Raw genomic sequence first — 15,050 nt, forward strand, 5'->3', positions numbered from 1 at the left:
CTGGCGCCAGAGGGCCCGGCACGCCTGGTGCGGCTCCCGCTACAGCGCCCTCTGCTGCCCGGAGCCCTGCCGGCCTGAGTACCTGCTCTGTGCCCACAGGTTTGGGAGCCCAGATGACTTAATCTCCAACGACCCCACCCTTTCTGGGACCCAACCGCGGTCATATTCATAACTGTTATTTGCCAGTTTCAGCGGACCAGATATTCCACCTCCCCAGGAGCTCTTAGCCAGATTGGAAGGGACAGGCAATGGGGGACAGCGGTCTCTGGTACAGACATGAATCTCGAAGCTGTCGTAGACCCCCTGATCTCTGGGCACCATTGACATTCTTAAAGACATCAGGCGCTCATTCTTCTCCCAGGTGTGGTTGGAATCCTGGGAAAGATATAAGTTACCAGGAAGATCGTCAACACTACAACTCCATGTATTTTCAGTTCGTGTTTCTATTTAGTTCGATGGTATTCAACCTCAGACCCAACGCTACTACCCCCACCCTGCAATAAATATTTTCCCATATCTACTTTACTTTGATGAAAGACGTTTATAGATGATATTATCTACCTCAATATGTAATTTCAAAAATATTAATATCATTCCCTCACATAAAGGAAAAATAAAATTAATTTAAAATCATGTATTTTAAGATTTTTAAATTAATGATTCCCTAAACGAAATAGAATTAATTTAAAATAAAACGACACGTATTTTAATATTTTAAATATTAGAAGACATAATAGAAGTCTCCAGTGTTAGCACAGCTACATCAAATCACTGTGAACCCACCAGTTAGATATGCAGAATGACAGAGGTGTTATTCCATCAGAGACTGTGCTTCTCTCTCTTTTTCTTTTTAATGTTTTATTTATTTTTGAAGGAGAGAGAGACCGAGCGTGAGCAGGGGAGGAGCAGAGAGAGAGGGAGACATAGAATCTGAAGCAGGCTCCAGGCTCCGAGCTGTCAGCCCAGAGCCCGACGTGGGGCTCGAACTCACAAACTGGGAGATCATGACCTGAGCCGAAGTCGGACGCTTAGCGACTGAGCCACCCAGGCGCCCCCAGACTGTGCTTCTCAAAATCATACACAAAGAATGATAAAATTTCTACCAAAACGAAGTTCCAGCTTACATAGCAATTGCACTTCCAGAAAATTCTAAGGTATATTAAAACTGGACAAAAAATAATCCATGCTGGGGTGCCTGGGTGGCTCAGTCTGTTAAGCGTCTGACTTTGGCTCAGGTCATGATCTCGCTGGGTTTGTGAGTTCGAGCCCCACATCGGGCTCTGTGCTAACAGTTCAGAGCCTGGAGCCTCCTTCAGATTCTGTGTCTACTCCTCTCTCTGTCCCTCCCATGCTCATGCTCTGTTCTCTTTCTGTCTCTCAATAATAAATAAACGTTTAAAAAAATTTTTTTAAACCTCTATATTAACATGTAAAATACAGTTGGATCCCAGGTTCAAATAATTACAAATATTTTTTTCACTGTGTGTGTAGGTAAAGGCAGACCCAGGTTTTGTGGGACCTGAATTATGCAATTTGGGGAGCCTCCTTTAGGAAGAACAATATAAAATTACAAATATTAAATTAGTTACAATAGGAAATATTTATTTAGAATAGGAAAAAAGTGATCAATTTTAAATAGCCAAATAATATTTAAAACATCACAAAAAAAGGGGCACCTGAGTGGCTCAGTCGGTTAAGCATCGACTTCAGCTGAGGTCATGATCTCTCAGTCTGCGAGTTTGAGCCCTGTGTCGGGCTCTGTGCTGTCAGCAAAGAGCCTGGAACCTGCTTCAGATTCTGTGTCTCCCTCTCTCTCTGCCTCCCCTCCACTCACTCTCTGTCTCTCAAACATGAATAAACGTTAAAAAACTTTTTTTAAATAAATAAAACATCACAAAATCCAGAAAAATATCCAAATATTTTATATTAATAAGCAGCCCAACACACTTCTACAATCCTTTTTCTTTTTTTTTTTTTTTTTTTTTTTTTTTTTTTTTTATAATTTTTTTTTTTAATTTTTTTTTTAACGTTTATTTATTTTTGAGACAGAGACGGAGCATGAACGGGGGAGGGGCAGAGAGAGGGAGACACAGAATCTGAAACAGGCTCCAGGCTCTGAGCTGTCAGCACAGAGCCCGACGCGGGGCTCGAACTCACGGACCGTGAGATCATGACCTGAGCCGAAGTCGGCCGCTTAACCGACTGAGCCACCCAGGCGCCCCTACAATCCTTTTTCTTTCTTTTAGTAGATTTATTTTTAGGGCAGTTCTAGGTGCACAACGATATTAAGAGCAGAAGGTACAGAAATTTCCCATATAAACTGACCTCATGCATAGCTTCCTCATTATCGGCATTCCCACCAGACTGGAATATTTGATACAATTGATGAATCTATACTGGCACATCATTATCACCCAGGGTGTACCTTAGGGTTCATTCTTCGTATTGTACACTGTATGGGTTTGGGCAAATTTATAATAATGTATATCCACCTTTATTGGACCATGCTCTAAAAACCCTCTGAGCTTTGCATGTTTACAACAATTTTATTAAAATTTTGTATGTTTATTTTTTTGAGAGAGAGAGAAAGAATACGCAAGCAGGGGAGGGGCAGGGAGAAGGAGGAACAGAAGCCCGTGCAGGCTCCACATCATCAGCACAGAGCCTGATGTGGGGCTTGAACTCATGAACCACGAGATCATGATCTGAGCCAAGACCAAGAGTCAGACACTTAACCAACTGAGCCACGAGGCACCCTTACAACATTTTTAATATAGTGTTTTCTGAATTATCTTTGATCTTCTCTTTATATGACAATGACTTCGTAAGATAATTTTTTATAATGACAAATAAAAAGATAATTCTGCCTTTAATTATACTTGGAAGTAGCTGAAAACCACATAAATAGGGATGCCTGGGTGGCTCAGTCAGTTAAGCATCTGACTCTTGATTTTAGCTCAGGTAATGATCTCCTGGTTAGAGAGACCTAGTCCCACATCATGTTGACAACACCAAGTTTGCTTGGGATTCTCTCTCTCTCTCAATCTCTGCCCTTCCCCCCAGTCATGCAAACACATGCACTCTCTTTCTTTCTCTCTCTCTAAATAAATAAACATTTTTTTAAATATCACAGAAATATGTCTCACTAAATGCAAACAACTTCTACTTCCAATTCAACTTCTTCTTAGTCAGATCCCCAAAATGCCTGTGCCCACTCCAGTCCCACTCAACACAAGAGGAAAAGTGATGGTAGAATGCTGGCGTGAACACAGAGGCATTAACTGCTTCAGTTAAAATGTTTCACTTCTGCAGATTTTACAAAGTAATTGACCATATGAATCCTTTCCAAGGGCATCTCCATGGGTCTTGGAATAGTTCTGTAGAAGTGAAGAGACTTTGGAGCTGAAGCTTCATCAGATTCACAGTAAATGTGACTCTGTCTAAATGCATGTCTGATAGGACACTGCAGAGTCAAGCAAGACTCAGGATGATTCTCTGTTGGCAGCACTGTTCTATACATCCTAAGCTGTGTGTACTTCTGGCCCATCCGGCAATGACCTCCAATCACACGTCAAGCAAAAGTATCCGCAGATATACCCAAAAGCTAGGATGGGGATGGCTGCAGCACTGGCCTGTTGAAAACAAGGGTTCAGAACTTTCTCTGGCCAGGGCCTGACCTGTAGGGTCAATATATAGTCTGCATTGTATGCTCCCTATTATGGGCATATATTTTACTCGAAATTAGTATTATGGTTTTTTAGTGCCTTATCTCCTTGGAAAAAAAGTGATAAGGTAAATTGATCATCTTCATGGCATTAAAGGGACCCAAAAGGCTGTCATTTGATGTTTCCACATGACAATGACAAATTGGATTTCACAACCATTTATTAATGCTTCTATGTGCTTTTTATAAAGTATGTTGTAGGAGGGAATATAGAATTCACTAATTATACTTAGGAACTATTCCCGCCCTCAGGGGGCTCTCAGCCCCTCTCCTGAGTGCAGAGCAAAGAGGAAGCTCAGTACTTTCTAGGCAGGCCAGCAGGTCGAAAGTGGTTGGGGTCTTTGCCGCTCCGGCCCCATTCATTGGCGGCCTGGTCAGCCTTCGAGTCCTGTGCTCCGTGGCCGCTGCTTCTGTGGCTGAAAAAGTCTGTGACTCTCTGAGAATTCTCTCTGGCGTCGCTGGAATGCAGCAAGGCAGGTAGGAGATTAATTAGGGGGCTGAGGAGCAATTGCCCATAACTCCCATCTCTCTTCTTTGCAAGGGAGGGCTGCTAACAGGAGCCAAGGAAAGAGGGGCTAAAACACTGACCCCCTGGCCCAGAAACAGAGCATGTCAGCCCAGGCTGATCTCTTACTGGGAGAACAGCACCCATAGGGGAAGGATCGGGAATCACCCACTCCTCCTGGCCTTGCTCTGACTCCATCAGCCACTCACGCCAACACTGGGCGCAGAGGGGAGGGTGGGCAAGAGAAGGAGGAGCCACAGTGTCTACAGGAGACTTCTCCAGGGCTTGGCCCCTCCTGGCTGTCCAAGGCAGCCAGGCTCAGCTCACCCAGCCCTGCATCCCCAGGAGCCCCTGTTACCTGATCACTTTGGCCGCCCAAGCGCCCCCAGGTCCCCTCTGTGCGGCATCATGGTTCCCCCGGGCATGGAAGTATTTGTCTGCACCTATGTAATTGGCTTCTCTCATGTCAGAGTAGGCTCTCCACATGTCTTTAGTCCCTGGAAAGGAAAGCAAATGATGAGATGAAGGTGATCGTGTCTTGGCAAAATAGAGGAATAAGACATTTTCCTCCCACCGATTCTAAGATCTCAGTCTTTGACAAAATCCATGGAGAGGATGTTGGCTGGGATGAGTGTTCCTTTACATTTCACTTCCCTGGGTGAATGTTATGAGAAGCACCCTTGGTGCAAGTTTTATTCTGCTTGATTCCATTCTGAGTACTGTTACTACTTTATGTTTGCCTGTGGGATGTGTGTGAACAAGAGGTGGGATGGTCTTTAAGGGATGCTTTGTCTTGCGATGACGTCTACCTGGACAGACACAGGGAACCCTCTGACTGGGGCGTGAGAACAAAAGCAAGTGAGAGGGAGGCTGCTGACCCAGAGGGCTCCCAACCAGGTCAAGGGTAGAAATTCATCCCTGTGGGCAGCTTGAAGACAACTTGGTCCTAAGTATTTCTGAAAGTCTGGGGCATATTTGCCACCCAGGCAACTGTCAGAAGTCAACCAGCAGGTGGTAAAGGGGAGTTCCCCTAGAGAGATTTACAAAAACAGGTCATCAGACGCAGAAAAAGTACAACTGGTCCCCCACCTCTAAAGTTCAGTGTCCTCCCAGTAAATGCAGGAGTATATTGCCATCCGCAGGGTGGTTATGCAGATGTACTGAGAAAAATGCACGTATAACTTCTAGAAGATTGTAGGTGTTCAATATGCTATCACTTCTCTGGGCCTTCGGAAGGCTGGGACAAAAACAGTAAAGCGACTAAGCTAAGAGGAAGACCAGACAGTTACAGACTGAAGGAATCTGAGCAGGCTACATAAAATGCAGACCCTGAAAAAGTAATGTATGGGGTGCCTGGGTGGCTCAGTCAGTTAAATGTCCAACTTCAGCTCAGGTCACGATCTCACGGTTCGTGAATTTGAGCCCTGCATCGGGCTCTGTGCTGACAGCTCAGAGCCTGGAACCTGCTTTGGATTCTGTGTCTCCTCTGTCTCTGTTCTCCTCCCCTGCTCACACTCTGTCTCTCTCTCAAAAATTAATAAACATTAAAAAAAAAAGTAATGTAGTAGGCAAAAGAGAAAGACCTAGTGTCGAGCGTAATCATAGTTTATGTAATATCCACGTAATGCCTTATCTTCATTTTATGTGTTTATTATTTCTACTGTTTAGGATTCATTCATACATGCAAAGCTCTTAGAACAGTGCCTGGGACAGGCTGAGCTCAGCTACTGTTGGTTGTAGTTACTAAGAGCACAAGTTTGATGCACCCACTTCATGGCTGAGACACAGCAATGAGCTGTCCCCGGTTTGCCACTAGGTGGCAATGGAGTCCCACTTGTGAGTGGGGAGCAGGCGCCCTGGACCCCAGATGTCTTCTGCTCTGCTGCAAGTTAAAACCCAAAGCTTATGTGACCTTCGTCCTGGGGATCCCCATGGAACAGTGCAATGCTGGCCAGAAGGGCCAGGGCTGGAGGGATAGGACACATGTCGTTTAAGGGGAGAAACCACCAGTAGAAAATAAGCTCTAGACATCTAGCGCACAGTAAAATGAAGGCAAATCAATACCGTATCGTAATTAGCAAACTTGCTACAGTCTAGAACTTAATTATCTCAACTACTAAAGGGAAAGGATAATTATGTCACGTGATAGAGGTGCTCTCTAGAGCCACAATGCCAATCATATTAAGTAAACAAATGTGTCATTAACATGCATTCGCCTTAAATATACACGAAGTTATAAGGCCAGATGTGGTTCAATTGTTCAAAAAACTGGGAAACTGCTGTCTTGCAAACCGTGCTGCTTTTCTTCCCACTTGTGGCCTTTGCCCTGTGGGGATGTGGCCTCCACTGTGGTCAATTCTGGTGGGGGGCCAGTTGCTGCCTTCCCCGGACCGCCATCCTTTGGTCCTTACCTTGACCAGCTTCCTTGAGGAACGTGAGCCATCTTTGGCTGCTGACGCCCAGGACCAGGGAGCACAACAGGATGCCCACGAAAAGCTTCATCCTGCAGCAGAGTCACAGAAACACACAAGGACGACACACTTTTGGTTTGGTTTGGTTTGGGGTTTTCGGGGGGAGGCACGTGGACCCACACCTGTATCTTACCTATTACCTACATCTACTTAGTGTTAGATGTTACCGATATCTATTTATCTATACACATACCTGCATAAATACACACATATGTGTACGTATACACCTGTGTATATACACATGTGTGCATAAATGTAGGTAGAAAGAAATAGGCAATGTGTATACACATATATACGCAGGTGACACACGATACATAGAACAGAGGGTCCAGTTCTCCGTTGCCATTTGCCCCATAGGAATCCCAGTAAGAGAGATCGCGCTGCGCTTCTAATATAAACCACGTGCCATTTCAGTCGTCCCCTAGGAGCCCTGAAACCCGCTGTCCGGAAAGTTTCCAAAGAGGCCTTTGGGGATTTCGTGACCGTGTACCCATCTGTAAAATGAGGATTGTGGGACATTGCACACATCTTTGCAGAACGCCTGCTCTACCCATCCGTGAACTCCCACAGAGAAACTACACGACCAAATCCCAATCCCAGAAAGTATTCCCATCTGGAGAATTCAAATTGCCAGGAGAGTAGATTCAGGGAGGAAGCAGAGAGTGAGGACACAGCCCAAGAACGCCTTCGGGTTAGAGAATCTGCAAAGAAGGAAAGTGTAGGCAAGTCTAGCACCTCACCTTCGGCTGTCCCTTCCTGCCGAGGCTCCTGGTGAGGCTGAGCTGCCCGTGTCTCCTGCCTGCGAGGGGGGCTGGCATTATATATACTGACACTCTGCTAGGGGAGTGGGTGGGAAAGCAGGTGTGAAGCAAAAACACTGAGATTTGGGAAATTCCTTTTGGCCAGCACACAGCATCCAGAACATCAGGCTCCTTCTTCACGCCCGTCTACTTTCCAAGGTTGTGCAATCTGGCAGCTTTGAGGCGTGTAGCAAACTTGGAAATTTCTGCCTGTTTCCAGTGTCACTCCTGGTAAGAAAAGTTTTCTTCCCCACACAATAGTGTATTGAGAAATGCTGGGCAGGGTAATCAAAATTAGAAAGGAGAATCGATTGCCTGAAGAATGAGAGACAAAGGGCAAATGGGGGAGCAGCAGGGGCTCCATTAAAGGGGTGGCTCAAGATAAAGCTGGGACCCCAGGGAGCAGAAGTTGGAGAGGAAGGACAGACAACCAGGAAAATGGAGCTTCCGGCACCCAGTGGGTGGACTCGACCCTGATCAGTTGCTATGGAAGCTCCCAATGGCACGTTACAACTGAGGAACTGCAGTGTAGAAATGTGATAACAGTGTCACATGGGAAGGACGCATTAAAAATGGTCAGGAAAAGGGCATCTGGATGACTGTGTCTGTTAAGCATCTGACTCCTGACTTTTGCTCAGGTCATATCTCCTGGCTCATGAGTTTGTTGAGCCCTGCATTGGGCTCTGCATTGACACTATGGACCCTACTTGGGATTCCTTCTCTCCTTGTCTCTCTCTCTGCCATTCTCCCTCTCTCAAAAATCAATAATAAACATTTTTAAGGAAATGATCAGGAAATAGCCCACCAGCTGCTAAGTTATCAGACGAGAAGATTCAGGAAGGGTGCAGAGAAAGCTGGGATGCTGCCCAAGATGGGCGGTTGTGATGATACAGCTGTTTCAGCTGGAAAAGCAGGACTGGGCTTCACTGTGGGAGCTGAGGAAGATTATGCTGGGAAGAAATTGCACACAGGCGCTATTAGCCTGGCGGAGGCCATGGTCCACTCACCAACCTACCCATCACTGCCCCTTCACGAGAAAGGGAAAGTTTCAGGTCATTGGATTTCCCTGGAGATGAGAGAGTTATGGATGTGTAATGTGGCAGCAATGATGGGGGACCTGGAGGACAGACCTGCATCCAGTGTCCTTCTTACAGTGGGCTCCAGGGCTGGACACCTGAGGACGGTAGTAGGGCAAGGAAGGCCCCTCCCAGGGAGCGAGAGCTCAGGGGTTCTGCCCCGATTGTGTCTGGGAGAAGAAGTATATGAGCAGACACTGGAGATGCTAGGGCCTCCAAGCTGATGCAAGCAAATCCTGGAGGCTGGACAGCGCAGAGCTGGGAAGATGGTAAATCACAGCCAGGAAGGAGGTGGGCCCCGTACTCCCGAAGTCACCCAGAGAAGAAGCAGGATGCGGACCTTGGATATGTTACAGGACAGGAGGAGTTCCGAGCAGGACGCGGCAGAGGGGAGGCTGACCCAGGACGAAGCAAATCAGGCAAGGACTGCACTGGTGTGAGGATATCACTGTCTTAGATTGGAGCCTGCCACTCTGGGAGTGATGCCTCTCTCTGGGTCTGGAGTTATGTTAATTCTTCAGATACAATGAGATGAATGTTGTAAGGCAGACAACTGTCAGAGGATCTCTCTGTCCCTGTGGTTCTCTTTTCCAAGGCAATGCTAAGCGACATTTAGAAATTCTGCATACAAATCATTACCTGGGAAAGGTGGGGTCCGTGAGCTCTGCCCAGGCCAGGACCCTCAACAGCTTTGGCTCCCTGGGTCCTAGGAGTAGACATGTGGGGAGAGGGGCAGTTATCAACCTTCCACAGCCCTTGGTGACAGGGAACTTGGGGGGCCGCTTCACAGAGGAGGCCATGTGATGCCCACACCCCTCCTCCTACATTCCCCAGGGCAGATATCCTGGTGCAGTGGTCACCCCCTCTGACAAGTCTTTCACTCCCTTTGGGGCCATTCCGTGCTGGAAAGCCACTGCCCACTTTCCGACGTCATTCAAGTCATTGCTTTCTTTGGTAGAAACATTGCAGAGAGAGCAAGGACAACAACGTCTAGACACGGAGTGGGGCCCCTCACAGGGACCTGGGGAAGCACTGCAAGTTCTCCTCCTTTGTTACTTGTGTACTGTAGCTTCTTGGAGGGACACTCCGTTCCCTGCAAGGCCATGCTTACAACAATAGACAATAGTGGCAGGTGGCTCTTTCCCCTTGTGTCTCCTGCAAAAGAAAGCCGTCCTGGCATGGAGGTATGACACTCCCCAGGCCTTAAAGAGACACCCCCAAGTCTCCCATGAGTCCCTGCGTCCCAGCTTGCAGGGACTGTCTCTCCGTTAGGGCCCGATGTGCCGGCTTAATACAGAGTGACAACCCCTTTCACTCTCAAAAGTGACCTGGTTTCCATAATACATTAGATGCTACCCCTCCTCTATTGGCCACATGTGACCAGGCTGTCGAGAGGCCTCGGACACCTCCCTTTTCTCTGTCACAATTAATTTAAGTGGATGAGAAGAACGCCAAGGCTATGAAGAGTCAGAAAACCAAAGTTAAAAAAGAAGCCCCACAAGTACCGTGGCCAAGCATGACATGTGAAGCGTAGGTCCCACACATGCAGGGACAGAGGAAGGAATGAGGAACAGTTTCATGAATTTAAAATGAGAAAGACAGTGATACCTACCTGAGATACTGTCGTGTTTGAGAAATAAAAATTTGGTCATTCAGATGATAAAAATATGTGTGGTTTTTATCTCGTCTTTCACAGTGCCTGCCTCCCAAACCCTTGGAATTTCCTGAGTGTTGAGAGTGACAGTGGTATCTTTAGTTAATGAGGTGATCTTTGGACCTCACTAAGGATGGGAGCTGATCACCAGGAGGACCAGCCACCTGATCAGAGGAATGGACCTTTCATTCCCTCCTCCTGACCTCCAGGCAGGGGTCAAGGGCTGGAGGGTTCAATCAGTCACCAATGGCCAAGGATTTCATTAATCCTTATGCATTGAAGCCTCCATAAAAAACCAAAAGGGCTGGGCTTGCAGGGCTGCTGGGGTTGGTGAACATTGGGAAAATGGTGGGCCTGGAGGGGGCGTGGAAGCCCGTGCTATCTTCCCAGTCCTTGCCCTATGTATCTCCTCATCTGGCTGTTGATTTTCGTCCTTTTTCGTATCCTTTAATAAACTGGTAAATGTGACTAAGTGTTTTCCCCAAGTTCTGTGAGCCACTCTAGCAAATAATCGTACCCAAGAAGGAGTCACTGGAACCTCTGATCCAGTGGGTCAGTGAGAAGCACACATAAGAGCCTGGGGTGTAGTCCTATAGGACTGAATCCTTCCTGGGGTGTAGTCCTATACGACTGAGTCTTTAACATGTAAGATCTGAGCCATCTTTGGGAAGAGAGTGTCAGCATTGAGAGGAATTCTTGTACAACCTGTTGGGGTCTGAGAACTGCTTGCTGATGCATGTGGAGAACGCCCCCAAACACTGGAACTGGGCGTGGGAGCCCTAAAAGTCTACCTCATCAAGTTGTGTCAGGGTGGAATGCTTAAGGCTGAAAGGGGCTTGGATTAATTCTGAACACTTACAAAGCACTTTATACATTGAACTCTTCTGGCTTAGCCAAGAAAATTCATAATCATTTATACTTTGCTGGAGACAGGAAGATTAATTAATATAGTGTTACCAAGTCAACACATTATTAACACATTAATAAGATTACCAATCAGATTGCAGTTTTAATGATCTGGGTTTAATTTTTCAGGACACAGGAATATTCTTTCAAGTATGGGTGTCTCTCAAGATTCCTTTGTTAGAGGGGCGCCTGGGTGGCTCAGTCGGTTAAGCATCCGACTTTAGCTCAGGTCATGATCTCACGGTTCCTGAGTTCGAGCCCCACATTGGGCTCTGTGCTGACAGCTCATAGTAAGTAGCCTGGAGTCTGCTTCAGTTTCTCTCTCTGACCCTCCCCTGCTTGCATTTTGTCTCTCTCTCTCTCTCTCTCTCAAAAATAAATACTAAAAAAAATTTTTTTTAGGAGAAAAAAATTGAGTCAAAAATCTCTCTATATTTGCATGGGACCCTGACTCATTTATCAATTTGTAACTTAAAATCTTCATTAATTTGGGTGAACTGTTGTTGTGCACGGAGGTGTTTGCACATTTAGTGCTGTTGTGGGGTGGGGGGGTGTTTATGTGATGAGAGACACAGGCACATACATGTAAATTATATGATGCATAGACATTTGCTGCTCTTCCTGATCTCAACACTGGAATCCCAATCAGGACAGGAACCGGGCTGTTGGTTTTTTCACCATTAGTGCTCAGTGCCTAGGAAGATGCCTAGAACATAGTCAGGCTAACAAAACTGAGCTGAACGAACGTGTTTACTGAAGAGAACTTGAAAAGTATTAAATAAGTATAAAGAGAAAAAGAAAAGGCAGTAGTAATTTCACCAGCCTGGATTGGGGGAGGGGGCGGAAGAACCTCATTAGATCCTCCACGTTTGGCCTCCAGGCTACTTTCTAAGTGTAGGTACATATGTGAAGACATAAACTAAGACAGGGATATAATACGTGTCATTTTATATTCTGCTTTTACCCTGAACGACTTACTGTGCCCATTGGTCCTTGTTACTATGCTTACCCACCACAAAGTCAGTGACAAAGCTGAAGTTCAAATCTGGTCTGCTAAGAGTGAGCGTTTGGAATCTTAGCCATCTGCTATGCAGCTGCCACCTGAACTTGGCAGAATACAATAATTGTACGATACAATTTATTTTATTTTATTTTAATTCAATTCTAGTAAACATGCATGAGCTTCAGAATGGCTCTCCCAGGGGAGTGATCCCTGCCAGGGAACACTGAGGTCTTCTGTGCCATTGCCTGCTCTGTTCCCAAGGGCCTAGCTCAGTTCCTGCCACATACTGGGAGCTCATTCAAGAAGTAGTGGGTAAGGGGATGGGTGGATGAATGAGTTTTGCAAGCATCTTTGCTGACAGTGCGAACAGTTGGAGGCTTTCGAAGGCTCTGAGTTAAACTGTTTGGACTTTCTTAGGTCAAGGCCTGCACGGGAGGAAGGGAAGACTGCAGTGCTGAGCGGCTCCCTCTGAGGTTATGTCATTCAGGAGCAAGGCCCGTTGGCCAGCCTGGAGTTGTTGTCGCTTTGCCCAGCTCTTTCAGCACAGGGGCAAGTGGGTCATTAACAGGAGGCTTTGTAAACATGTTTTTAACAGCATGGTTTTTCCAGAAAAGACCTGGATTTTCCTCCCCTAGTTACAGATTTCAAAAAGCAAACCTGGGAAATTAGAGAACTGTGAAAGAGCCCCCTTTGCACCTGAGCTTGAAAAGCAGGCTGTTGAGTGACACTTCTTCCCTGCCTCCCACACCTTGAGGCCCAAGAGGCTCCACGTACCCCACATCCCAGGGAGAGCATCCAGGAGGCAGGCCAGATCTAATGAGCCGCCATGATGAATAGGTAGCACTGCAGGCCTGGGCAATCGCCACCACCTCGGCCACCCCTGGACCATATAGGAAAGGCCTGGGCAGGAGGAGAAGAGGCCCTCGGTCGCTCTGGGGGTCTGCCGGGAAGACCACTGAGGTTAGAGGAAAGGCAGGGACTGGGCCAGCTGAGGCAACACCTTTCCTAGAGAGGGGCTTGGAACATGGGCCACTGTCAGGCCCAGTGGTGGATACACCAGCACCTCTTGGGGAAGGTCCTGTATGGCTGGGGTGCTGGGGTAGAGCTGAACTTCACCTCAGGGACACTGGCGGCACACTTTGTGATTAACAATAAGTAAAGCCTATTACTTCTTCCTACTCAATATAATGAGAGCAAACCTGTATAGGCTTAAATGGTATTGGCATATTTCATATTTTCTAAGATACGCATTTCTTGAGTATAATTTCCTGAAATTAGGACATGTCTTACAGTCACTGATGACCAGGCAGCATTCATAAAATAGTTGTCATTGCTTTAGGAATCCGTTTTGTGTATTTTTCCCCCTTTTTTGCTTATACACAAGCGTGAGAGAAGATATAAATGTGCGCCTAAGGAGGTCCAAAGGGTCTCTTTCAATAGGTATAAAATAAGAATGGTGAATGATAAGAAAAATGTTACATCTTCACTTAATTAACAACACTTTTTTCTTGGTGGTTGATAAAAAATAATGCTTCTTTCAATCCATGGTGTCTTGCACTCAGAAATGCAGCGTGCCTTTTCATCTCCTCTGTTCTCACAGAGTGCTCTCTGCTAACCTGACCCTCAAGTTACTCTGGAAGTTTAAAGTATGTCTTGCTTTCTCCCAAGGCTTCTCCTTAGAAACCGTACTAAGAATTTATGTATACTTGAGGTTTCTAATTTGCATTTCTATGAGAGAGAGAGCACAAAGCACTCCTAGAGAAAGTTACATATTTTCTGTGATAAAGTAAAATGTGGTCACTCTTTGTGTATCTTAGCAGAGATTTTGGTGTAGATTTCTGTAGTCACCTCCGAGTGCCTCATTACCACATTCTGCATATCAATCCCTGTAGCAAACCTCTGTACTTTGTACAATCCCAGCCTCCCTCCTGGTTCTGGCTACTTTTGAACACTACTTTTCTACGTCATTCTTTCATTTCGACAGAAATGTATTAGTCCACTCCTATTTGCCAGGTGCTATGACAGGTACTGTGGATACAAGGCTGACATACAGTAGGAGAGCCATGGTTTTTGCTCTTGGGATTCCTACCTACTTGCCCTAAAGACAGACACATCCACAGACAAGCACGGTCGAGCATGCTGAGTCCTGGGGTTGGGGTACAGCAGGAGCAGGTACAGCTGAGTTCCTGAGGTCCCTGTCCTCCATCTCAAGTGTGCTGCCCGCCTCTTGTCAGCTTTCTTCCTTCTCAGAGCACAAGATGTTTCTTCTCCCTTCGGGGTTACCACCCCTGTGGGCTTGACCCCACCCCCTCCTGCTTCCCCTTGACTTTGATGCATCTTTTGTCCCCTCCACTTTATCTTTAGTGTGTACAAGCAAGAAGAGAGTGGAGTGAGCTATTTGAAGTGTTTGGAGGGAATAAAAAAACCACCAACATACCTTCTATATGCTGTGTAATTATCCTACAAAATGAATGAGAAATAAAGACTTTCTCAAAAAAAAAAAAAGGTGAGGTACAGGGTGCTTGAGTGGCTCAGCTGGTGAAGCGTGTGACTTCGGGTTGGGTCGTGGTCTTGTGGCTTGCGGGTTTGAGATCTGCTGTCAGCAAGGAGCCCTCTTTGGATCCTGGGTCCCTCTCTCCCTCTGCCCCTCCCCCATTCATTCTCCCTTGCTCTCTCTCTCTCTCTCTCTCTCTCTCTCAAAAACACAAAAACATTTAAAAATTTTCAAAAGAAAGGTGAGGGGGGTTGTTGGCATACACCTGCCTTGAAAAAATGTTAGAAGCTCTTTAGAGAGAAGTAAAAGAAACACTGAGATCCGCAGGAAGAAAGGACCAGCATTGAGGAAGGAGTAAATAAAGGCAAAACAGGGGTGATAACAGCCCATACATCTCATTAGGTCCTTTCAGGCTGG

General features: G+C 46.3%; 1 protein-coding gene across 2 annotated transcripts; it reads right to left on the reverse strand.

The window, feature by feature from the left end:
• Window positions 1–3,867: 3,867 nt before the first annotated feature.
• Window positions 3,868–9,391, reverse strand: LOC102902249 (serum amyloid A protein-like). Of its 2 annotated transcripts, none has more exons than XM_045039038.1 (4): window positions 9,216–9,391; window positions 6,641–6,732; window positions 4,588–4,726; window positions 3,868–4,182 (listed from the first exon to the last, which is right to left on the reverse strand). In XM_045039038.1, the coding sequence occupies exons 1-4, from the start codon at window positions 9,374–9,376 to the stop codon at window positions 4,020–4,022; spliced, it is 555 nt and encodes a 184-aa protein (XP_044894973.1). In that variant the 5' UTR covers window positions 9,377–9,391; the 3' UTR covers window positions 3,868–4,019. The 2 variants fall into 2 exon arrangements, with proteins under 2 accessions (XP_044894973.1, XP_044894974.1); XM_045039039.1 differs by lacking the exon at window positions 9,216–9,391 and adding an exon at window positions 7,441–7,622.
• Between the last annotated feature and the right edge of the window lie 5,659 nt (window positions 9,392–15,050).

Source organism: Felis catus, chromosome D1, assembly GCF_018350175.1.
Source record: "Felis catus isolate Fca126 chromosome D1, F.catus_Fca126_mat1.0, whole genome shotgun sequence".
Taxonomy (NCBI): domain Eukaryota; kingdom Metazoa; phylum Chordata; class Mammalia; order Carnivora; family Felidae; genus Felis; species Felis catus.